General features: G+C 33.4%; 1 protein-coding gene and 1 long non-coding RNA gene across 4 annotated transcripts in view; one reads left to right on the top strand and one right to left on the bottom strand.

Moving 5' to 3' along the window:
• Positions 1-24,847, top strand: part of LOC142221293 (uncharacterized) — a 278,541-nt gene that overhangs the window by 54,498 nt on the left and 199,196 nt on the right. The gene's annotated exons all lie outside the window — the stretch shown is intronic.
• Positions 1-24,847, bottom strand: part of kar (monocarboxylate transporter 10-like protein kar) — an 83,800-nt gene that overhangs the window by 36,710 nt on the left and 22,243 nt on the right. For all 3 annotated transcript variants that reach the window (XM_075290954.1, XM_075290953.1, XM_075290955.1), the window contains exon 2: positions 23,687-24,062. In XM_075290954.1, coding sequence (XP_075147069.1) covers positions 23,687-24,026 — 340 coding nt within the window. In that variant the 5' untranslated portion in view covers positions 24,027-24,062. The remainder of the gene's footprint in view (positions 1-23,686; positions 24,063-24,847) is intronic.

The raw sequence follows: 24,847 nt of genomic DNA, 5'->3' as shown, positions 1-24,847 counted from the left end.
CCCCTAAAGTATACATATTCTGGGTCGTGGTGAAATTCTGAGTCGATCTAAGCATGTCCGTCCGTCCGTCTGATGAAATCACGCTAACTTCCGAACGACACAAGCTATCGACTTGAAACTTGGCACAAGTAGTTGTTATTGATGTAGGTCGGATGGTATTGCAAATGGGCCATATCGGTCCACTTTTACGTATAGCCCCCATATAAACGGACCCTCAGATTTGGCTTGTGGAGCCTCTAAGCATATTTCATCCGATCCGGCTGAAATTTGGTACATGGTATTGGTATATGGTCTCTAACAACCATGTAAAAATTGGTCTACATCGGTCCATAATTATATATAGCCCCCATATAAACCGATCGCCAGATTTGGCTTGCGGAGCCTCAAAGAGAAGCAAATTTCATCCGATCCGGCTGAAATTTGGTACATGGTGTTGGTGCATGGTCTCTAATAACCACGCAAAAATTGGTTCACACCGGTCCATAATTATATATAGCCCCCATATAAACCGATCCCCAGATTTGGCTTGCGGAGCCTCAAAGAGAAGCAACTATCATCCGATCCTGCTGAAATTTGGTACATGATGTTGGTATATGGTCTCTAACAACCATGCAAAAATTGGTCCATATCGGTCCTTAATTATATATAGCCCCCATATAAACCGATCCCCAGATTTGGCTTGCGCAGTCTCTAATAGAAGCAAATTTCATCCGATCCGGTTGAAATTTGGAACATGGTGCTAGGTTAGGTTAGGTGGCAGCCCGATGTATCAGGCTCACTTAGACTATTCAGTCCATTGTGATACCACATTGGTGAACTTCTCTCTTATCACTGAGTGCTGCCCGATTGCATGTTAAGCTCAATGACAAGGGACCTCCTTTTTATAGCCGAGTCCGAACGGCGTTCCACATTGCAATGAAACCACTTAGAGAAGCTTTGAAACCCTCAGAAATGTCACCAGCATTACTGAGGTGGGATAATCCACCGCTGAAAAACTTTTTGGTGTTCGGTCGAAGCAGGAATCGAACCCACGACCTTGTGTATGCAAGGCGGGCATGCTAACCTTTGCACCACGGTGGCTCCCAACATGGTGTTAGTATATGGTCTCTAACAACTGTGCCAGAATTGGTTCATATTGGTCCATAATTATATATAGCCCCCATATAAACCGCTCTCCAGATTTGACCTCCGGAGCCTCTTGGAGGAGCAAAATTCATCCGATCCGGTTCAAATGTGGAACGTGGTGTTCGTATATGGTCTCTAACATCCATGCAAAAATTTGTCCACATTGGTTCATAATTATATATAGCTCCCATATAAAACGAAACCCAGATTTGGCTTGCGGAGCCTCTAAGAGAAGCAAATTTCATCCGATACGGACATGGTGTTAGTATATGGTCTCTAACATCTGATCCGGTTCAAATTTGAAACGTGGTGTTAGTATATGGCCGCTAACAACCATACCAAAATTGGTCCATATCGGTCTACAGTTATATATAGCCCATCCCCAATCACACAAAAATTGGTCCATATCGGTTCATAATCATGGTTGCCACCCGAGCCAAAAATAATCTACCAAAATTTTATTTCTATAGACAATTTTGTTAAAATTTAATTTCTATAGAAAATTTTGTCAAAATTTTATTTCTATAGAAAATTTTGTCAAAATTTTATTTCTATGGAAAATTTTGTTAAAATTTAATTTCTATAGAAAATTTTGTCAAACTGAATTATATACGTATTTAATCGGTATTTTTTAATTTAATATATACCACGTATGTACTTACTTACAATTTAGAAGACGGTGTTAGGAGGTTTAAAGATACCTTGCCATCGGCAAGCGCTACCGCAACCCAAGTAATTCGATTGGGGATGGCAGTGTTTAGAAGCAATCCATGGCTTCGGCCTGGCCGAACTTACGGCCGTATATACTTGTTTCTGATAAACTATTCGTTGTCTACAAGGGTTTTTTTGCGAAAACGGCTAAACCGATTAATTTGAAGTTTTCAGAGAACTTAGAGGGTAATCATGTTGTACGACATGTAATCAATGTTATTATGCTCAATTATTTAAGAATTTTTTAAATATTCATGCCCATATTCATAATAATTAACTGACACATCCTCAAAAATATTCCCAAGGTATACTGCCAAACATATTCTGCTTCAAGCATATATATTTTCAAAATATGTTCAAGCTAAATATTGTTTGTACTGTGCAAACATATTATGTTTCATCCTAAGCATTTCTGGCCGAAAAATGTTAATCACAAGAAGAATAAATTTTTTGTCTATATTCTCTCTCTGACGTTTCTACACGCAAAAAATAATTTTTGCCTCCCAAACGAAATTTTAGACAAACAAAATTCGTTTCTCATTTGCTTTTTGCTGTAAGAAAGTTTATTTCGAAGAAAATTATATACTTTTTGTGATAAACGTTTATTCTTTTCCAGGGTGTAAAAACAATTTCATAAACACTAACTCAAAAACACAATCTCTTCTGGCTAATTGCATTTTCCCTAACATCTTTCTCACTTCCACGAGTTTTTTTAGTTTTCTGTAATACAAACAATGTAGAAGAAATTATTCGATTTTATAAATTTTTTAAATTTTACCTTTCGCCTGGACGGAAAATCGAACCGCGGACCATGCAATTTGTAAGCTAACACACTATCCACTGAGCTATGTAGCAGTTATTGCCATCAATAGACAATTATCCATATAAGTTATATTTATATAGCATAGCTTGCGGAGCCGATTAAACAAACTTTATTTAACGGCAGTGGTTGCTACGTCCTCCTTGCATGCCAAGGGTCCTGGATTCGATCCCTGCTTCGACCGAACACCAAAAAGTTTTTTTTTTGGTTTTTATTCCAGATATGTTCGGAAGATCCCACAAGATATTCAACATTACAAAATACTATATTAAATTTTTACTATGAACTGTAAAATGTGAAGACTTAAAGTCAGAGAAGAACAGTGCTTGATATAAACGAAATGGACTGTGTTGTTGGTTCAAAAATATTTTTTTTTTATGGAAAAAGTAAAAATTCTTTAACAAACGATTTTTTTTTTGTGATAAAAGTTTAAACTTTTCGAAGCAATTCAAAAAACTCTAACAAAAGAAAAACGTTTTCGGTACACGTTTTCCAAACGTTTTTTGTTTTCTTTGCGTGTAAACATATTTCTAAATTAATATATCTTTGCATCCAGAAACATTATTATTAAGAAAGTATAATGTCCCAAAAACAACATTGTCCTTCTCTCTTTAAGTCGCATTTTATATAAATTATAATTATTATTTAATCTTGTAGAAAACACTTCCAAGTTTGATGGTGATAAGAATTCCCAAAGCTGTTTGAAAATTCATTGTAAACAAATAAATGGTCGTGTGTGGTTAGTGCTTACGTATATTTTTGAAAAATAAAATCGACTAAATTGATAATCACTCAACGGCTAATCTCTTTAGAAAGCATCTAGAATTCCAAAGAAAGCTACGACAAATTTAGAATAAGGTGCCTTAAGGTCAGCAATGGCTAGAGATGCGCAATCTATTATTGGAGTCGTACATGTCGAAGACAAATTACCGATACACAGACGGACTTGTATTTCCAAAGAGAAGAAAAAAATTGCTGGGACCATTTAATTGATTAGGGTTGACGCATACAAGTTATATCAAATTGCGAACCTTTGAACGGTATTGTCTAAGTATCCAATTGTCTACTTGTGCAGACGATTCATTTAAAGAAACTCAATGAATACAATTGACAATGAAAATGTTTACAATATATTTCGAAAGCGTTCGATTGAATCTTCTATAGCAACTATGTTGACAAATGAAGTCTTCGTCCCGCTACCGCTCTTATAGACGGAAGTCTGAGGAATCAAATCCAGTCCGAGTTAATGAATGAATATACACATAGGAGTAAAATGGCAAATAGGAGGGCGAATTTTATTCCACTACACTCAAAAAAGTGAACTCTATATTTCACTAAAGCCACACAGAAAAAAATTTCCGTAGTTAAACTAACGCTAAATTTAACAACGCTTTGTGGAAATCTCAAAATGTGGAGTAAAATTTAGTTAAATTTTCGTGCGTGTTAGTTCATTTTCCCTATAAAACAGTTCACTTTTTTCGGTGTAATTTAATTATATTTTAGTTCATGGAATTGTTATGTTTGGAGAAAGTTTCCTTTACTCAAATAATTTTTGGCGCACGTTAGTTAAATGAATTAAACACGGGGAAAAAATTATACACAAATGAAGCAAACAGATTTACTAAATACGTACTTCTCACAAAATAATTCATCATTTCTTTAAATTTGTAAAATTTACTACAAATGGGTCCATCGTGAACTTCGTATGGCACCAAAGACATTCTTGCAATTTTGAAATCCAATTTTTCCTTCAAGCTACAAAATTTTATTTAAAAAATGAAAAAAAAATTAATGACATCTAATAAATTTTCTAGAATTTGTCGAAAAATATTTACTTATTTTTGTGATATCGGCGTGATGTCAGCGTTTGTAGTTTAGTTAAAATTTTCTAAAAATAATCAAAATTTTTCTTCCTGGTGGGTGGCTTTTTTCATATATTTAATGGGTAATTTTATTTTTTTTTTGATTTCAGATAGTTTAAAAACAGAGTAGGAATTGATAAAATTGTACAAATTATTTATATTTTGTTGAAAAAAAATGTTACATCCATTCTGGAAAAATAGCGAATTTTTGAAAATATTTGAAGTCAAACGTTTCAGACAAGCGTTAGAATACATTAAAAATCATACAAAAAAAACAGTGAATTCACCAGGAAAGATAATTTTAGTTAATTTTAGAAAAATGAGATAAATTTTCGAAAATTTTAACTAAACTGTATTAGAAACGCAGATACCACGCCGATTTCACAAAAATAAGTAAATAATCTTCGACAAATTCAAGAAGATTCAATAGACAAAATTATTATATTTCGCTTATTAAAGAAAACTTCGTAGTTTAAAAGAAAACAAGTATATACGGCCGTAAGTTCGGCCAGGCCGAATCTTATGTACCCTCCACCATGGATTGCGTAGGAACTTCTACTAAAGGCTGTCATCCACAATCGAATTACTTGGGTTGCGATAACACTTGCCGATGGCAAGGTATCGTAAAACTTTTTAACACTGTCTTCTAAATTGTAAGTTAGTCCATAACAAAAAAAAGGCCGATTAAATACGTATATAATTCAGTTTGACAAAATTTTCTATAGAAATAAAATTTTGACAAAATTTTCTATAGAAATAAAAACTTGACAAAATTTTCTATAGAAATAAAATGTTGACAAAATTTTCTATGGAAGTAAAATGTTGACAAAATTTTCTATAGCAATAAAATTTTGACAAAATTTTCTATAGAAATAAAATGTTGACAAAATTTTCTATAGAAATAAAATGTTGACAAAATGTTCTATAGAAATAAAATGTTGACAAAATTGTGTATAGAAATAAAATGTTGACAAAATTTTCTACAGAAATAAATTTTTTATAAAATTTTCTATAGAAATAAAATATTGACAAAATTTTCTATGGAAATAAAATGTTGACAAACATTGCTGTAGAAATAAACTTTTTACAAAACTTTCTATAGAAATGAAATTTTGACAAAACTTTCTATAGTAATAAAATTTGACAATTTTTACATGGCTGTTAGAGGCCATATACTAACGAAATGTACCAAATTTCAACCGCATCGGATGACTTTTGCTCCTCCAAGAGGCTCCGGAGGTCAAATCTGGGGATCGGTTTATATGGGGGCTATATATAATTATGGACCGATATGGACCAATTTTTGCATGGTTGTTAGAGACCGTATACTTAGACCACGTACCAAATTTCAACCGGATCGGATGAATTTTGCTGCTCCGGAAGGCTCCGCAAGCCAAATTTGGGGATCGGTTTATATGGGGGCTATACGTAAACGTGGGCCGATATGGCCCATTTTCAATACCATCCGACCTACATCAATAACAACTACTTGTGCCAAGTTTCAAGTCGATAGCTAGTTTCGTTCGGAAGTTAGCGTGATTTCCACAGACGGACGGACAGCCGGACAGACGGACGGACGGACGGACATGCTTAGATCGACTCAGAATTTCACCACGACCCAGAATATATATACTTTATGGGGTCTTAGAGCAATATTTCGATGTGTTACAAACGGAATGACAAAGTTAATATACCCCCATCCTATGGTGGAGGGTATAAAAAATTGGAATTGAAAATTGCAAACATGTCTTTAGTGTCATACGATCTTCATGATGGATGCATTATTGGTAAAATTTACAAATTTTAATAAATTCTGTACGGAAAAAAATATTAAAGTCATAGAAACTTTCTTAAAACGTAATAATTCCATGCACTAAAATAGAATTAAATCTGCTTTAGTGAAATATAGGGTTCCCTTTTTTTGATTTACATCCAAACCATAGAATTCAGATCACACCTTAAGAAGTGACGAAAATTCTGTGCAACCGCAGTTGAAATGGAGGACATCCGTCCTTTGACAACCCAGCAAAAAAAAATTGGAAGTACTTCTAAAGGCACAACTTTAAAAGCACTTCCAAAAATGTTCTTCCAGAGATGTTCTTATTTTAACTACTCAGGAAGTTATTTTAATTCAATTTTTATAACTCGCTTTTTTCATACTTTAAAGGGCAATTTTAGCCTTTTTTATTTCAAATATGTTAAAAACAGGGTAAGGATTAATAAAATGGTTTAAATTATTTAAATTTTGTCGAAAAAATTTCTGATTTCATTCTAGAAAATTTGCAAAATTCTGAAAATTTTTGAGGTCAAGGTTTTCAGACAAGCGTTAGATTGCATTAAAAATCATAAAAAAATATAAAAATTAATTTTTTGTCAAAATACCACAAAATTTTTTAATTTACATTCGAAACACTGAATTCGGATCACATCTGAAGGAGTGATGCATATTCAGTGCAACGGCTGTTGAAATAGTGGACATCCGCCGTATGACAAGCCCATGTTAAATTCATCGCTTCTGCGCCAATTTTGCACCACTTCCGGATCCAAAAAGAACATTTTCACTACTTTTTGGCGACGCTTTTTTTTTGCAGGGAAGCCCATAGGTTAGGTTAAAGTGGCAGCCCGATTTATTTTCATTCTAACTTAGACTATTCAGTCCATTGTGATAATCCCATGTTAAATTCATCGCTTCTGCGCCAAATTTGCACCACTTACGGATCGAAAAAGACCATTTTCACTACTTTTTTGGCAACGCTTTTTTGCTGGGTTGTTAGTTAAACGGATTAGAACTCTTTTTTTAAGTCTTAATTGAGTTTTAAAAAATATTCATTAAAAATTTAATTGATTCAACAAATTTTATAATTGATACAAAAATCAATCACAAAAATTAATGGTATCAATTAAATTTTTAATCTGATCAATTAAATTTTTAATTGACTTTCAATTAATTTTTTAATTGATACTATCATTTCTGTGATCTAAGATATTTGAATTTAAAAAAAATCAATTGGATCAATTAATTTCGTGATTGAATCAGAAAAACAATTCACGAAATGAAACGTCATATCCAAGAGCGAACAACGTTTAAAGCCTCATGCTCACGCACCATTCACTACAATTTTTGTGACTCACGAAAATTCGCGTGATTCTCGAAAATTCTTGTTGCATCACATTTCTCGTGACTAATGTCAATTTTCGTGGACGTGAGTTTTTTTGAATGTGGATTTTATCGTGAACATGTATTTCGTGATTTTCGAAAAATTTTTCGCCACAACAATTCTCATCATTCACGAAAATTCTCTTGACACACAACAAATCTATATAAAATGTAGAGGACTGCAAGGGTTGCAACGACACAAAGCAAATAGATATGCTACTGTTTTCAAGTCGTCAGATAGCACTCCTGATATCTGTAATAACGGGTCGTTGGCTGACCCTATCGGCGTGAAGTGTGATGACTACTGCATGAGCCGTCATGATGAGGAGGAAAAGGAATCAACTAAACATCTTTCGTATGAGTGACCTGCATTTTGTGTGAGTCGTAGGAGAAATTTAGGGAAATTTATTGTTATCTAAGCAGTCCAAATTTCAACCAGATCGGTTACGTACATCATGTACCATGAGGCCCCCGAAGACAGATCTAGGAATCGGTTTGTATGGAAAGTACACAAAAAAATTCTGATTCAATCACGAAATTAATTGATCTAATTAATTTTTTAATTGAAATGTCTTCTTTCACGAATATGATAGTATCAATCACAGTTTTAATTGAATATTAAAAAAATATTTGATTAAAAAATTAATTGATTTCAATAGCAAATTTCAATTAATTTTTCAATTAATTCAATAAAAAATTAATTGATGTTGATTGCAAAACTCAATTAATTTGTTCATTAAAAACGTAACTAGTATTTTCAATTACTTTCTTAACTGACTGTTCGATCGCTTTTTATACCTTCCATCATAGGATGGGGGTATATTAACTTTGTCATTCCGTTTGTAACACATCGAAATATTGCTAAGACCCCATAAAGTATATATATTCTGGGTCGTGGTGAAATTCTGAGTCGATCTGAGCATGTCCGTCCGTCCGTCTGTTGAAATTATGCTAACTTCCGAACGAAACAAGCTATCGACTTGAAACTTGGCACAAGTAGTTGTTATTGATGTAGGTCGGATGGTATTGCAAATGGGCCATATAGGTCAACTTTTACGTATAGCCCCCATATAAACGGACCCCCCAATTTGACTTGCAGACCCTCTAAGAGAAGCAAATTTCATCCGATCCGGCCGAAATTTGGTACATGGTGTTAGTATATGGTCTCTAACAACCTTGCAAAAATTGGTCCACATCGGTCCATAATTATATATAGCCCCCATATAAACCGATCCCCCGATTTGGCTTGCGGAGCTTCTAAGAGAAGCAAATTTCATCCGATCCGGCTGAAATTTGGTATATGGTCTCTAATAACCATGGAAAAATTGGTCCACATCGGTCCATAATTATATATAGCCCCCATATAAGCCGATCCCCCGATTTGGCTTGCGGAGCCTCTAAGAGAAGCAAATTTCATCCGATCCGGCTGAAATTTGGTGCATGGTGTTAGTATATGGTCTCTAATTACCATGCAAAAATTGGTTCACATCGGTGCACAATTATATATAGCCCCATATAAACCGATCCCCAGATTTGACCTCCGGTGCCTTTTGGAGAAGCAAAATTCATCCGATCTGGTTGAAATTTGGTACGTGGTGGTAGTTATGATATTTAACAACCATGCCAAAAGTGGTCCATATCAGTCCATAATCATATATAGCCCCCATATAAACCGATCCCGAGATTTGGTTTTGGAGCCTCTTGGAGGAGCAAATTTCATCCGAGTCAGTTGAAATTTGGTACATTGTGCTAGTATATGGCCGTTAACAACCATGCCTAACTAGGTCCATATCGGTCTATAGTTATATATAGCCCTCAGATAAATCGATCCCCAATCACACAAAAATTGGTCCATATCAAGTTCATAATTGTATATAGCCCCCATATAAGCGACCCCCATATTTCAATTCTGGCTCCCTACGTACCGAGCAAAAGTCCATATCGATTCGTAATTATTTGTAGACTTACCTATACATACCTTTTTGTCTAATATGTTATATACCACGTATGGACTAACTCACAATTTAGAAAACGATTTAAGATACCACAACCCAAGTAATTCGATTGTGGATGACAGTCTTTCGTAGAAGTTTCTACGCAATCCATGGTGGAGGGTACATAAGATTCGGCCTGGCCGAACTTACGGCCATATATACTTGTTTTAATTGACTTAGTCTTCCGAGTTTGATTAAAAAGTTAATTGAATCAATTATTATTTTTTTTTTATTATTAATCATTGACTTAATGTTTCTATCTTGATTAAAAAGTTAATTGTATCATATTATTGTCTTAATTGAAGTTTTTTAAACTTCAATCAACTTTTGGACATATTTTGGTGATATTTTTTTCTATGTATATATAATTATAAACCGAACTATAAAAGTATTAGAATGAAATATAAAGACTACTGTATGAGCTGTCATGTTGCAGAGAAAAAAACCAATCAATTAAACACCTCTTATGCGAGTGTCCTGCATTTTGTGTAAGACCTAAGCGAGTTTTAGGGACACATAACTTTAAATTACTGGCGGACCCGGAAAATTTTAACTTAAGCAATCTGCTAATGTTTTTTGAACAATCAGGTTGGTTTAACAGAAGAAAAAAATCGGGTGGGTTCAATGGTAAAAACTAAATGGGCCTAAATGTACTGAATACGAGTAGTCTAAGTGATCGTGAAAAAACGGATCACTTAGACTAAACCTAACCTAGCCCCATTAAAAACTTTATTTGACCATAATCTGAAACATCCACACGTAAATCATGTTTTAATCGTTTTATGTTCATGTCAAAAATCACCATTTCATTCAATAATCCGACAATCTAGTCAATTTATCCAAATGTAATTTCGTGAATTTATATGCGTCCCGAGGCGTATGTGTTAGAGACAAGATATCGATAAACTTGCAAAAACTGATTTCATTGTATAATTTAAGTGATAAGAATAGAGCAAATTTGCCGTCATATAAATAATCATCTTATGTCACTCAAAAAAGAAAGCCGTTTGTGTCAACCCCTTTTATATTCCTAATGTATTACCAAAGTTAACAGGAAGATAGTTTTGTTTTCAAAATCGCCGTCATATGGTCTCCTTTGCCTTCAAACGTGGCTCAAATTTCATAATGACAATTACAATTTCCTTTGCAACTACGCTTTTAAATTTAGGTTTTAATAATGTCACATATTACTACGCTACTACTAAAATGTGCTAAGTCGACAAAGCATACATAGAAGGAAAATGGATTTTTCACACTTGGTGAATTGAAAATTCAAATTTTATGATGCCAACACTCAAAAAAATGAACTCTCTATTTCACTAAAGCCAATTTAACTTTATTTTAGTTCATGGAATTATTATGTTTGGAGAAAGTTTCCTTTACTCTAATAATTTTTGTGTACGTTAATTAAATTAACTAAAACCGAGGAAAAAAATATACTCAAATGAAGCATAAAGATTTACAAAATTCGTGTCTTCCACAAAATAGCTCAGAATTTCTTTAAATTTGTAAAATTATCCAAAAAAGCGTCCATCATGAACTTCGTATTCTAGCAATTTTGAACTCCAAGTTTTTCCTTCAAACTACAAAATTTTCTTTAACAAGTGAAAAAACTTAATTATGTCTAATAAATTTTCTTAAATTTGTCGGAAAATATTTACTTATTTTTATGACATCGGCGTGATGCCAACGTTTAGTTAAAATTTTCTACAAATATTCAAAATTTTCTAAAATTAACCGAAAGTTTTCTTCCTGGTGGGTTCACTGTTTTTTCAGTGAACTATAAAAAACTTATTTTATGAGGTGGTCATCGTGGATCATCTCTCCTTCAAAACTACGATTTCCGACTTAGCATACTATGACTATGAATGTATGAAGATGTATGCTCTATACCTTTGCAGATGAATGTGTCAGTAACTAATAGCAGACGTTGGATCAAATTGCGGAACTTATTGCAAAACGTAAGTGGCAAAAATGTTGTTTGTTAGGTGTATGATAATGCACTTGAAAGGCTTCTAATGAAGGCAGCAGATAAACCAGCACAAAAGCTAGAGCCAGTGGGTGGCTATGGCAACTGGGTCAGTAGCATTTCTTTTTTAGGGTCAACGTTCGTTTTTACCACTTGTTGCAAAAGTTGTAAACAATAGGACGTAGTTATATTTTCTTCTGGGAAAAGTAATCAAGAGAATGTGTTTGATTCTCAAAGTAATTCAACCACCTTGGGTCAATGGTTCCAAATAGGATGTCTGAAAGCCGAAAGTTCCCATACGTCAAAAGTTGGCATTCAATTATATTGATTTTGATTTCCAAAAACATTGTTTTCGACTTGCCAAAAAAAGAGATTGAGATTAGTTATATACAAATTAAAATATACATTTACAAATTTCAGATTTACATGCTCAAATAATCTGATGAAAGGGTTGACAAATTTGGTTGCTTCAATACATTTTTAAATAAATCAACAGAAAATCCAACTAATTATTCTCATAAGAAAGCGCTAAAGTTCATGTACTCTTATAAAATTAAAAGAAAATTGTTAACTTAATGGTTAACTTAGGTTAGGATTAAGCCTGTAAACATAACCATATCGATCGACGAAAGGAGAACACTTGTTTATGTGTATTTCTTGCATTGGTAGCCCAAAATACACCGAACTAAGTGTGTGAATAAAACCATAGCGATAGGCGGTATGCGAAACAGTTTTCCGCGACGACAAATACAATAAGCTTGTTGGCAAAAATTTCTCTTATTCTCTCAGAGAATAAAAACACAGGAGGACGAAAATTTCTCTTCTACAAAAACAACAAATGTCAACCGTATAGATGTCGCACAATGCCTGCAGCTTTGGTATTAACGACGTTGTGGTCGAAGCGCTTGTAATTTGAGAGAAGCGCCGACAAAAACTGCATGATATTAGAGAAATTTTCCTCATGACTGCCACCTACTGACGCAGTTTCGCTTCACAGTTTCGTCCTCTTGTCTTTTTATTCTCTCTGTATAAGAGAATGTCCACGTGGTCAGGCAATAACAACGTCTAGTGATAAATTCAAAAGTGATTGATAAACGATGGCAACACTATACCATTTTCCCCTAAGGAATTAGAATTGGTCTTAGTTTCACAATTGTGTACCCATTGATAGATAGTCAATTTTTAATAAAGCTGACTAGTTCATGCAATGTGGTCTTAGTAGAACTGCTTTTCGAGTAAGCTGTTCTTGTTTCGAGATCAATCTTGAATCGATGCTAGTTCTAAGAAGGAATGTGGATAAGCTGATTGGTCGGAAATCCTTCGCATCCGAGTGAAATTATTTACACGCTTTGTGGACGCCTCACCGAAAATCATTCTGTGTTATTGCTTTCTTTTGCAGAACATAAAAACGATTGATGACAAAAATTAAATGTCAGCCTACAAAAATTGGTCGGTTTTATTCTCTGATTTCAAATGGCAGAGGTTAAAATAGCATAAATTTGGGAACGTCAGAGAGAGCGAGTGAGAGAGAAAGAGCGAGTGAGAGAGAGAGAGAGAGAAAGAAAGAATAAAATAAAAGATAAAGATGGTGACGGAGATAAATAATGAAATACATATAATTACATAAGTGTACGTTGTTGAGTGTTCGTTCATGATTGCTTATCGACTTACATTTTTATACCCTCCACCATAGGATTGGGGGTATATTAACTTTGTCATTCCGTTTGTAACACATCGAAATATTGCTCTAAGACCCCATAAAGTATATATATTCTGGGTCGTCCTGAAATTCTGAGTCGATCTAAGCATGACCGTCCGTCCGTCTGTTGAAATCATGCTAACTTCCGAACTAAACAAACTATCGACTTGAAACTTGGCATAAGTAGTTGTTATTGATGTAGGTCGGATGGTATTGATCTCTAACAACCATGCAAAAATTGGTCCACATCGGTTCATAATTATATATAGCCCCCATATAAACCGATCCCCAGATTTGGCTTGCGGAGCCTCAAAGAGAAGCAAATTTCATCCGATCCGGCTGAAATTTGGTATATGGTCTCTAACATCTGATCCGGTTCAAATTTGGAACGTGGTGTTAGTATATGGCCGTTAACAACCATACCAAATTTGGTCCATATTGGTCTATCGTTAGATATAGCCGATCCCCAATCACACAAAAATTGGTCGATATCGGTTCATAATCATGGTTGCCACTCGAGCCAAAAATAATCTACAAAAATTTTATTTCTATAGAAAATTTTGTCAACATTTTATTTCTACAGAAAATTTTGTCAAAATATTATTTCTATAGAAAATTTTATCAAACTGAATTATACCCAGCAAAAACTAGGTAACCACATCTCATTACAATTGACATTACCAGGAGTAAAGCTGTCATTACACGTTGCATTACATTGCGGCGAGTTATAATGACCAACTTGTAATGACAAAAATAAATACTTCTCCGTAATTTTTGAAATTTTATTCTCTAATTTTTAGTCAGTTGTAGTTAACGAATTAATAAAATAGAATAAATGATGGTACCATTAGGTATAATTATTCACATAATCGAGCACTTACATAAAAAATCAAAAAGAATATGTAATGTAACGGCAATTCTGAAAATTTTTCCGTTAAGAAATTTTTATCACAAATATTTCATAATAATTGTGTTTAATGACATTATCATATTATGTTTTAAATATATGCTTTCTTATACCTCATTCACATTACACTTCCAAAATGCGCTTAAACTAAATTCCAAATGCCATTTGCCTTATAAAAAAGAGACATAAAATCCACTTTTAGTAGATTTCGAACCATATGTGAATTGGCTATTGGATATATTATAACGTAATTCACGAATCCAACTCCCTTAAACAACCTACATTTATTTCTATTTTAAGTGTGAAATTAATTTGCGTGTAATCTTATTTAGATTATTTATTAGATTTTTTGTTTATTTATGCAATACTCGTTTCTATTCAAGTACCCAGCAAAAAAAGCGTCGCCAAAAAAGTAATGAAAATGTTCTTTTTGGATCCGGAAGTGGTGCAAAATTGACGCAGAAGTGATGAATTTAACATGGGCTTGTCATAGGACGGAAGTCCTCCATTTCAACAGGCGTTGCACTGAATTTGCATAACTTCTTTAGGTGTGATCCGAATTCAATGTTTTGGATGTAAATTAACAATTCTGTGATATTTTGTCAAATAAATAATTTTTATAATTTTTTTATAATTTTTATGGGATTCCAACGCTTGTCGGAAACGTTTGATCTCAAATATTTTCAAAAATTCACAATTTTTTCAGATTGGATTTAGCATTTTTTTCGACAAAATATAAATGATTTGTACCATTTTATGAATTCTTAAACTGTTTTTAATCAATTTGAAACAAAAAAGTTAAAATTATCCATTAAAAGTATGAAAAACCCAAGTTATAAAAAATTGAATTAAAAGAACTTCCTGGGTAGTTAAAATAAAGAACATCATTGGGAGTGCATCTTCTGGAAGGGCTTTTAAAGTTGTACCTTTGGAAGAACTTCCAAATTTTTTTGCTGGGTAGTTCTCCTATTACAGCATCACTCGCCATATTTTGATTCATTGTAATCGGCGATAGAAATCAATATTTTCGAGATTTGGTTGCCTGAGACAATAAGTGGCTATTTTGCAAGCTTTGGTGTATCTACGAATAAGTCATTACATATTAGGTGATTATATGCTTTAAATGCACTACTTATTTTATGGCCAAAAGTATGCCTGGGGAGAAGTACTTTCCTTCTAGGACATGCGTATGTAAATGTAATTCGAATTGATGCCAATTAATATGTGGTTATTAATTTTTAAATAGGCTTACCTACAAGATTACCGGGTAATGAGAGTTTTTGCTGGGTATACATACCACATATGGACTTACTTACAATTTACAAGACGGTGTTAGGAGGTTTTAAGATACATTGCCATCGGCAAGCGTTACCGCAACCCAAGTAATTCGATTGTGGATGGCAGAAGTTTCTACGCAATCCATGGTGGAGGGTACATAAGCTTCGGCCTGGCCGAACTTACGGCCGTATATACTTGTTTTTAAATAAAGTACAAACATACGTGCTTACTTGTATTCTAACACAATTATATTTAAGACATTTTGCTGCAAGCAACCAAATGTTTACAGACTGGAATTAACTATTTGGAGCCTTAAACAAAGATATGCTTAGGGTGAAACATAACATGTTTCACAGTACAAACATTTTTTTGTTTGAACAAATTCTGAAAATATATATGCATGAAGCAGAATATGTTTGGGAGTATATGCTACAGAGGCAATTTTTTTGTGGGTGCATACACGCCTGACTGTACATGTTTCCGTTCGGGCGATTGAATTTTTCCACAGTCTTTAGTACAGATCTGGCTGGGAAAGATAATTCATTTTGGGTCCTTTATGCTAACTCTTAATGGAGAAAACATATTTCCTATATAGCCTGATACTGAAGCATTTATTTGTAATCCTACACAAGTATATTTATGACATTTTGCTGCAAATAAAAAATGGATGTAACCAATTGCGCCATAAAAATATATCTGCCTAAGGCGAAATACAATATGTTTGAACAGTACAAACAATATTTTGTTTGGACAAATCTTGAAAATAAATATGCTTGAAGCAGAATTTGTCTGGGAGTAATGTTACAGAAGCGATTTTTTTTGAGGGTGCATCGGCCTATCCGCCGCCTATCTATTATGCATTAAAAATCAAATTAATAACAGAACCTCTATGGCATTAGTTCCTAACCTAATTTACACTTTATTCAGCTGTTCTATGTTGTTGCACTTTTGAATTAGTTTGGGTGGATAAAACTATTTTGTTCGAAGAAAATAAAATATTTTTAAGTAATTTTTCGGATTCAAATTAATCTATTTTCATTAAATGTCGGCTACATATTAGTCGAAATGAGCTGACATAATCGGCGGCGTCGACTAGCTAAAAGTAGTCGGCGGCTGTGTGACTCAACAACTTCATTGTGTGATTCTGATACAACATTAACTAAAAATACCTGTAACATATAGCAACTTCTCGTTTTAGAATGAGTAACTATACGCCGTCGACTATATTAAAATCAGCAAAAAAATTGGAAGTTCTTCCAAAGGCACAACTTTAAAAGCACTTCCAGAAGATGCACTCCCATTGATGTTCTTTATTCTAACTACCCAGGAAGTTCTTTTAATTCAATTTTTTATAACTTGGGTTTTTCATACTTTTAATGGATAATTTTAACTTTTTTGTTTCAAATAGGCTAAAAACAGAGTAAGAATTCATAAAATGGTACAAATCATTTAAATTTTGTCAAAAAAATTGCTAAATTCAATCTGAAAAAATTGTGAATTTTGAAAATATTTGAGGTCAAACGTTAGAATTCATTAAAAATTATAAAAATTAAAAAAAAATTTGACAAAATATCACAGAATTTTTTAATTTACATCCAAAACATTGAATTCGGATCACACCTAAAGAAGTGATGCAAATTCAGTGCAACGGCTGTTGAAATGGAGGAATTCCGTCCTATGACAAGCCCATGTTAAATTCATCGCTTCTGCGTCAATTTTGCACCACTTCCGGATCCAAAAAGAATATTTTCATTACTTTTTTGGCGACGCTTTTTTTGCTGGGATGTTAAGCCTTCTCCGAGAGTAAAACCTTAGTGAATGACGCCGCCAACAAAAATGGGTCGTCTTCAATCTTTGAACATATGTAGTGAATGAGCAAAAATTTTCAAAATTTACTCACGGGCGCATATCTCTAGCGCCTATCTCGATTGAAAACTTCCTCCCTCGAGAGAAAAAGAAACGGAAACACAGTTACAATTAATAAACGGGAAAAATTAAATTAAACAATGCCAGCTATTGATCGAACTTCACACAGGCTGAAAACAAAAATTTCAAAGAATTTATTGCTCATTGAGCATTGTATTTCTCATTTACTTCTTCCGATTTTTTTTTACTTCTGGATAAACGGAATGTCAATGAGTGAGGGTTTCTATTGGACGACATTCATGTGTAATATTGGCTGTATCGTGGCGGTTTTCTTTGATAAGAAAGACATGAACCTTGACAAAAGTCGTGAATCAATTGAACTTTAGCCATTCATTCGGTTGCCCATTTCTGGGCATTCTGGGCATTCATTCATTCATCCATTCATTTGAAGAACCACCACATTCGATTGAGTTCACCAGCACGCACGGAAACGTTTTATCGACTTGTTTTTATATCCCCACTGCTAAGACTTCAGAATTCCCAGTATTTACACTTAAAATGATATCTAGAGTACGAGTATCAAAAGTCCAAATTGCTGTTGCCATTGTAATCCAATTGAACATAAATGAAGCGTAACTAACGTGGTTGATCGGTTGCACAGTGGTTTGACCTCAACTATCTAAGCAGGGTCCAAACTATGCAATGGGAAGGCAACAGTTATTTTTTAAGAGCGATTTATCAAAACGCTCCATGTCGACATAGTTCTATTCAGCAAATAATGTTGGGAGATTCTAATATACTGCATCTTTGATTGCATCCCAGCAAAAAATATTTCAGCAGTAAGAGTTTAGTTGCGCTTTTTGGGATACAATGAAGTAAGCAGTGCATCCACACTGCATGCATCGTTCACATTATTGCAACCAATGCATGCAATATAGATGCATGAAAAGTAGTACTGTTTTTCTTCATACCATTAATGCTATAAAATATGCAACTCAAGATTGTATAACAATTCCGAGCAAATCTACTAAATCGAGCCTCTTTTTCACATGCACATACTGCACTGGTGTAAGCCAGAAAACGAAAACTCATTTAGTGCCGTATTTGTGGAACGAAATATTGCTATAAAATAAGCTATTAATTCGGTTGTGCCGTACATCTGCATGCATCGGGTGCAATAACGTAAGGCACAAAGCGATAAGTCATTTCGTGCTGATTTTCTGCAGGCGAATTATGATGAAAAATAATGAAAACATCATATTTTTCATTTTCATATTTTTCAATCTCTCTCCAGTAATATTTTTAAAATTACATGTACAAATCGGACAAAAAGTCAGTTGAATGTGGTACTCGCACGGGAACGCAAGCACGCGGACTAAGTCGACGGTTTTTACGTCTACTAAGGTAAGTTTTTTATTTTTGTTGTTTTTCTTGGTTTCCAACTGTATATCATTTCATTTATTTTTTATTTCATTTAAGTGGGATTTTGGTGTTTACTTTCATCACAAACGGTAAATTCAAGCAAAATCGTGGCATATTAAAATTTAGCGTAATTGTCACATGTAATTATTTTTCTATTTAATTTTTTTAATTTGAAATAAAAAATATATTTTAAAATAAATTATAAGTGGTAAGGGCTATTATTGTTAGTATGATCCTTTTTAGTTCTTTAGCTATTTAAAAAAGAAGAAAACGCGCCACTTCTAGCGCTTAATAGATATTTTAAAATCAGTGCTTCAAAGTAGCAATTGTATCAGCGCTATATAGAAGCTGCTCTAAAACGGGACATCACCCACACAAATTGCTTGGTACGCATTTGTTACTGCCTCTCTCCCTTAAATAGAATCCTGCTGAAATGGTGCTCCATTTTTTGCTGGGATGTAGTAGATGTTTCTGCGTGACTAAAATGTTGTCACTATTGAAGATTGGTACTCACGAAATGTGTCCATCGACTTATGTTATATTTATGTAAAATTACATTATTTCATTTTTGTTCTGCACAAAAGCTGTATCGTTTGCAAGAACCGTCCCGTCATGCGTTTCCAACTAAAGTAGAAGTTTCTGTAAATGTACTTGTGTGTGAATTACACTTTAGTCTATAAATAGATATGCTTTGTTGTATATGTTCCTTGTGTGCTGGTGATAAGTATAGGAGCTACTTGGTGAAGTGCTTAGGGTGTTGGCTCACTAAACGAATGATCCATGATTTTCGTTTGTAACACATCGAAATATTGATCTCAGACCCGATAAACCCTATATATATTATGGGTCATGGTGAAATGTTGAGTCGGTCTAGTGATGCCCGTCCGCCTGTATGTTGAAATCATACTAACTTCTATTGAAACATAATATCGACTTGGCATAAATAATTGTTATTGTTGTAGGTTGGATGGTGTTGCAAATGAGCCATCTTTTAGGTATAGGCCCCATATAATCCGACTCCAAGATTTAACTTCCGGAGACTCTTGGAAGAGAAAATTTAGTACAATCTTGTTGAAATTTGGTACGTGATGCAAAAATTCGTACATATCAGTCCCATATAAACCGATGCCCCAATTTGATTTTCGGAGTCTCTTGATCCGGATGAAATTTGATGCGTTTTTTGAATAGTTTTCTTTATATTCGAATTTTGCATCCCTCCATTAAAGTCGTATGTTTTTATACCCTCCACCATAGGATGGGGGTATATTAACTTTGTCATTCCGTTTGTAACACATCGAAATATTGCTCTAAAACCCCATAAAGTATATATATTCTGGGTCGTGGTGAAATTCTAAGTCGATCTATCCATGTCCGTCCGTATGTTGAAATCCCGCTAACTTCCGAACGAAACAAGCTATCGACTTGAAACTTGGCATAAGTAGTTGTTATTGATGTAGGTCGGATGGTATTGAAAATGGACCATATCGGTCCACTTTTACGTATAGCCCCCATATAAACCGACCCCTAGATTTGGTTTGCAGAGCCTCTTGGAGGAGCAAAATTCATTCGATCCGGTTGAAATTTGGTACTTGGTGTTAGTATATGCCCTCTAACGACCATGCAAAAAGTGGTCCATATCGGTCAATAATTATATACAGCCCCCATATAAACCGATCCCCAGATTTGACCTCCGGAGCATCTTGGAGGAGCAAAATCCATCCGAACCGGTTGAAATTTGGTACGTGGTGTTAGTATAAGGTCTCTAACAACCTTGCATAAATTGGTCCATATCGGTCCATAATTATATATAGCCCCCATATAAACCGATTCCCAGGTTTGACCTCCGGAGCATCTTGGAGGAGCAAAATTCACCCGATTCGGTTAAAATGTGGTACGTGATGTTAGTACATATATGGTCTCTTTCAACCATGCAAAAATTGGTCCATATCGGTCCATAATTATATATAGCCCTCGTATAGATCGATCCCCAGATTTGACCTCCGAAACGTCTTGGAGGAGCAAAATTCATCCCATTCGGTTGAATTTTGGTACATTTCGCTAGTATATGGCCGCTAACAGCCATGCAAAAATTGGTCCATATCGGTCTATAGTTTACATAACCGATCGCCAATCACACAAAAATTGGTCCATATCGCTAAAAAAAAATACCAAAATTTTATTTCTATAGAAAATTTTGTCAAAATTTCGTTTCCATAGAAAATTTTGTTAAATTTTATTTGTATAGAAAATTTTGTGCAAAATTTTATTTCTATAGAAAATTTTGTCAAAATTTTATTTTTATACACCCAGAAAAAAGTGACCGCTTCTTTAAGTTAAAATGAACTCATTGTGAAGAAAGTTGAACTTCGTATAGCGCCAAAGACATTTTTATTTGTTTGAACGATGTGATTTTCGTAGAAATTAGGAATAATGCATTCCATATATTAGTTAACATTTTCCTATATTTATATACCACTATACTACAGAATGAAAAAATTTAACTAATTTGAATTCATATATGGAATGATTTTATTGAAATTTTTTCATTCATTTCGACAAATCTTACACATTTGTGGTAAAACTTTTACTTCATAATTAGAACTGCTTACCTTCGTTTTTAAATACAATTTTATTTATTTCTATAAGCAATTTGATCTTCAATAAAAGACATGTTTTATTAATATATTGAATATATTTATTAAGAATCAACAGCATCGAATCTCTTTGAAATATTAGTTTATTATTCCACTATTTCCAATTTCCGTGTGATATTATCAACTGTAAAACGCACTTTTTCTTCTTCTTGTACTTTTCACTTTTAATAAGTTGCTGCCTAACGATTTTATCCTCCTTTTACAATTTCAATACCTACAAATATAAAAAATCATAAAACATTTTTGTTGCAAAAGGTTAGCGTCACTGAATATTACCTGATAATTGAAGATTCCAAAATGAAGACAAATGAAAGGGTTGTTATTCTGCTGGTGTTTTCTTTCTTTATACACTATCACGAACATTGATAGATTTATTTAAAAAAACGAAAAATTTTCTCACTAATTTAAAATAACAAATATTTTATTTGTTATTTATTATATTATTTTACCATATTATTTTTTAACAATCTCTCCGTATACCAAAACAACGCGATTCCAACTAAAAAAACAACCGACGCGCAAATATATCGATTACACCCACGCGCAAACACATCGATTACGATGACAGGTATCGATTACAGGTAGACAATAGAAATTTAGGAAAATTTCCTATATTCTAACAAGTGTGTTTCCTTAAGTTTTGAAAGGATTGCATACTTCTTAGTACGAATGAACTAAAATATTTTTCTATGCCAAGTGTTGTTCGTATGTATGAAAAACTTTCTATTATAAAGGAAGTCGCAATTATCATTTTATACGAAATTTTACTAATTTTGAGGAAACTTGGTTTTAGTTCGGTTTTTGTTTATTTTTACGAATGCTTTGTTATCGGTGAATAAAATTTTCTTTCTCAGTAGTAAATTCTTATACCCAGCGAAGAAAATAGTATGAGTAAAATTCTATGCCTTATTCTAGTTAATGAACTATTCCTAACTGCTTACAGTTTAGGATTTTTTTACTGAAATGAGTAAATTTTATTATTTTTCACAAAAATTTACCTTAATGGAAATAAAATGGATAAACTATATTTATGAAAAATTTTTCCTTTAGTTTCGAAGGCACTTTTTTCTGGGTGTAGGAAATTTTGTCAAAATTTTATTTCTATAGAAAATGTTGTCAAAATTTTGTTTCTATAGAAAATATTGTCAAAATTTTATTTCTATAGAAAATTTTGTCAAAATTTAATTTCGATAGAAAAGTTTGTCAAAATTTAATTTCTGTAGAAAATTTTGTCAACATTTTATTTCTATAGAAAATTTTGTCAAAATTTTATTTCTATAGAAAATTTTGTAAAAATTTTATTTCTATAGAAAATTTTGTCAAAATTTTATTTCTATAGAAAATTTGATCACAATTTTATTTCTATAGAAAATTTTGTCAAACTGAATTATGTACGTATTTAATTGGTCTTTTTTTAGTTTAATATATACCACGTATGGACTAACTTACAAGGCAAGTGTTACCTCAACCCAATTAATTCGATTGTGGATGACAGTCTTTAGTAGAAGTTTCTATGCAACCCAAGGAGGAGGGTACATAAGCTTAGGCCTGGCCGAACTTACGGCCACATATACTTGTTGAAATATGTTTTAGTCGACTGGCCAAAAATCGTATCGGCGGCCTAATTCTCTGATCTCTACACGCAAAAAAATACTTTCATCCCAAACGAAGTTTTAGATCACCGAAGATCGTTTGAAATTTCTAGTCCATTAAATTTATAATAGTTATACTTTAATATTTACATAATAATTTACTGACAGTTTATCGAAGGAATTTGTATGGTAATAGTAGGCTTAAATTTACGTCAACTTTTATGAATATGGGGGTAAATTTCGGTACCTCTGTTAAAGTCCTATGTGTTTGGATTAGAACAATTCTCCTTAATCATAAATCAGATTTAGTTGCAGGTTTTGTTTCTATATTAACAAGAGTTTTTACTTTGAAGTGTTGATTATAATGTGGATTTATTACCTGACATTTATCAGTACATAAATATCTTTGTTATGGCGAAGTGAAAAAGGAAAATTCGTCAAAGGAGATTTTCATAACAATTTCAATTTCATTGCACGCAGATTTTAGATTTAAAGAAGCCACGTATTTGCATCAGAATCAAAACAAAAATCCTTATGTGAATCTCAAAAATGTTGGATCCAACAAAAATTTACTGAATGAATCCTTAAAACTGTTTTTCATATATACTTCAGTCACTTTAATGAACTTACCTGCTTTACTCGATGCCTCAGTATCACCCTGCTCTTCTAAACGTTCCGTTAGCAATTTGTGTATGACACCGTAGGTATTGATGATTCCAAATATTACTCCATTACACAGGAATGCACTGATCATTACCAACCAAGCTCGCATTCCTCCATCTGGTGGTTCCTTAGCTCCGTGTATATCGCGACAACATGGAGCTTCAATATGCTCGAACACCTCGGAACCCTTCTCTTTGAAGTGTTTTCCATTTGTAGGTAGACTACCGCTTTTTAACCGGCTATTGTCTATTGCTACGATTTTTCCATTTGTTGCGGATTTTTCATTTAGGGGCTCGTTTTCCGTCATAGCCGTCGTTGTGATCTAGTCGTCAGTATTGCGTGTCTGAAAACAAGAAAAGTTAATGAATATCAGTTTTGAATTTCATTCTATGTATTTATACAAATTTTCAAGTAGGATTACATTTGAACATTAACCGATACCCCTTACATACTGGAGATATATTAAGAGACCAATCAGCGAGCCAAATCAATAACCTTAGGTCGCATATCTAAACATGTATATATATATATATATTTAACTCGCTTATATATTTTTTTTTTTTATTATTATACTTAAATAAACTTTATCATGTAATTTATCTGTCTTATGAAAAATTAGAGGGTTTTCAATTCGAACAACAAATCATAAATAAATCCATATAAATTCGTTTATTAGGATGGAGAGAGTCTATATGAAGCTCTAACTATAAAATATAACAAACTTGCTCTTTAAAGTACTAATATGGGGATAGGAAAAGCGATTGTCGTGATCATATTGTGAGAAAATTTCACGGCGACCTTATAGCATTTGCACGTTGATTTTACATAATCGCAAGGAAGTCCATAATCTGATTTACGTACAATGTTATTTTTACTGTCATTACAGGGATCTTACTTCTTATGAGTGTTTTTACAAAACTAAAACAGAGCTGAAGTAATCTACACAGTATGGCTTTGAGATTTTTTTCTCCACTATTTCTCTGAACCGATCAGATACGAGTTGCAAGCTTCCGAAAGTAATTCCCATGTAATGGAATTACTCAACCATGTTCATCGGGATAAGAATCTGGCAAATTTGTTTTAACCATTTTTGGTTTATACACACAGTAAAAAAGCGTCGCCAAAAAT

The sequence above is a fragment of the Haematobia irritans genome, chromosome 1, assembly GCF_050003625.1.
Source record: "Haematobia irritans isolate KBUSLIRL chromosome 1, ASM5000362v1, whole genome shotgun sequence".
In the NCBI taxonomy this organism is placed as follows: domain Eukaryota; kingdom Metazoa; phylum Arthropoda; class Insecta; order Diptera; family Muscidae; genus Haematobia; species Haematobia irritans.
The sequence above is the reverse complement of the archived record's forward strand: the minus strand, read 5'-3'. Positions and strand labels throughout refer to the sequence as shown.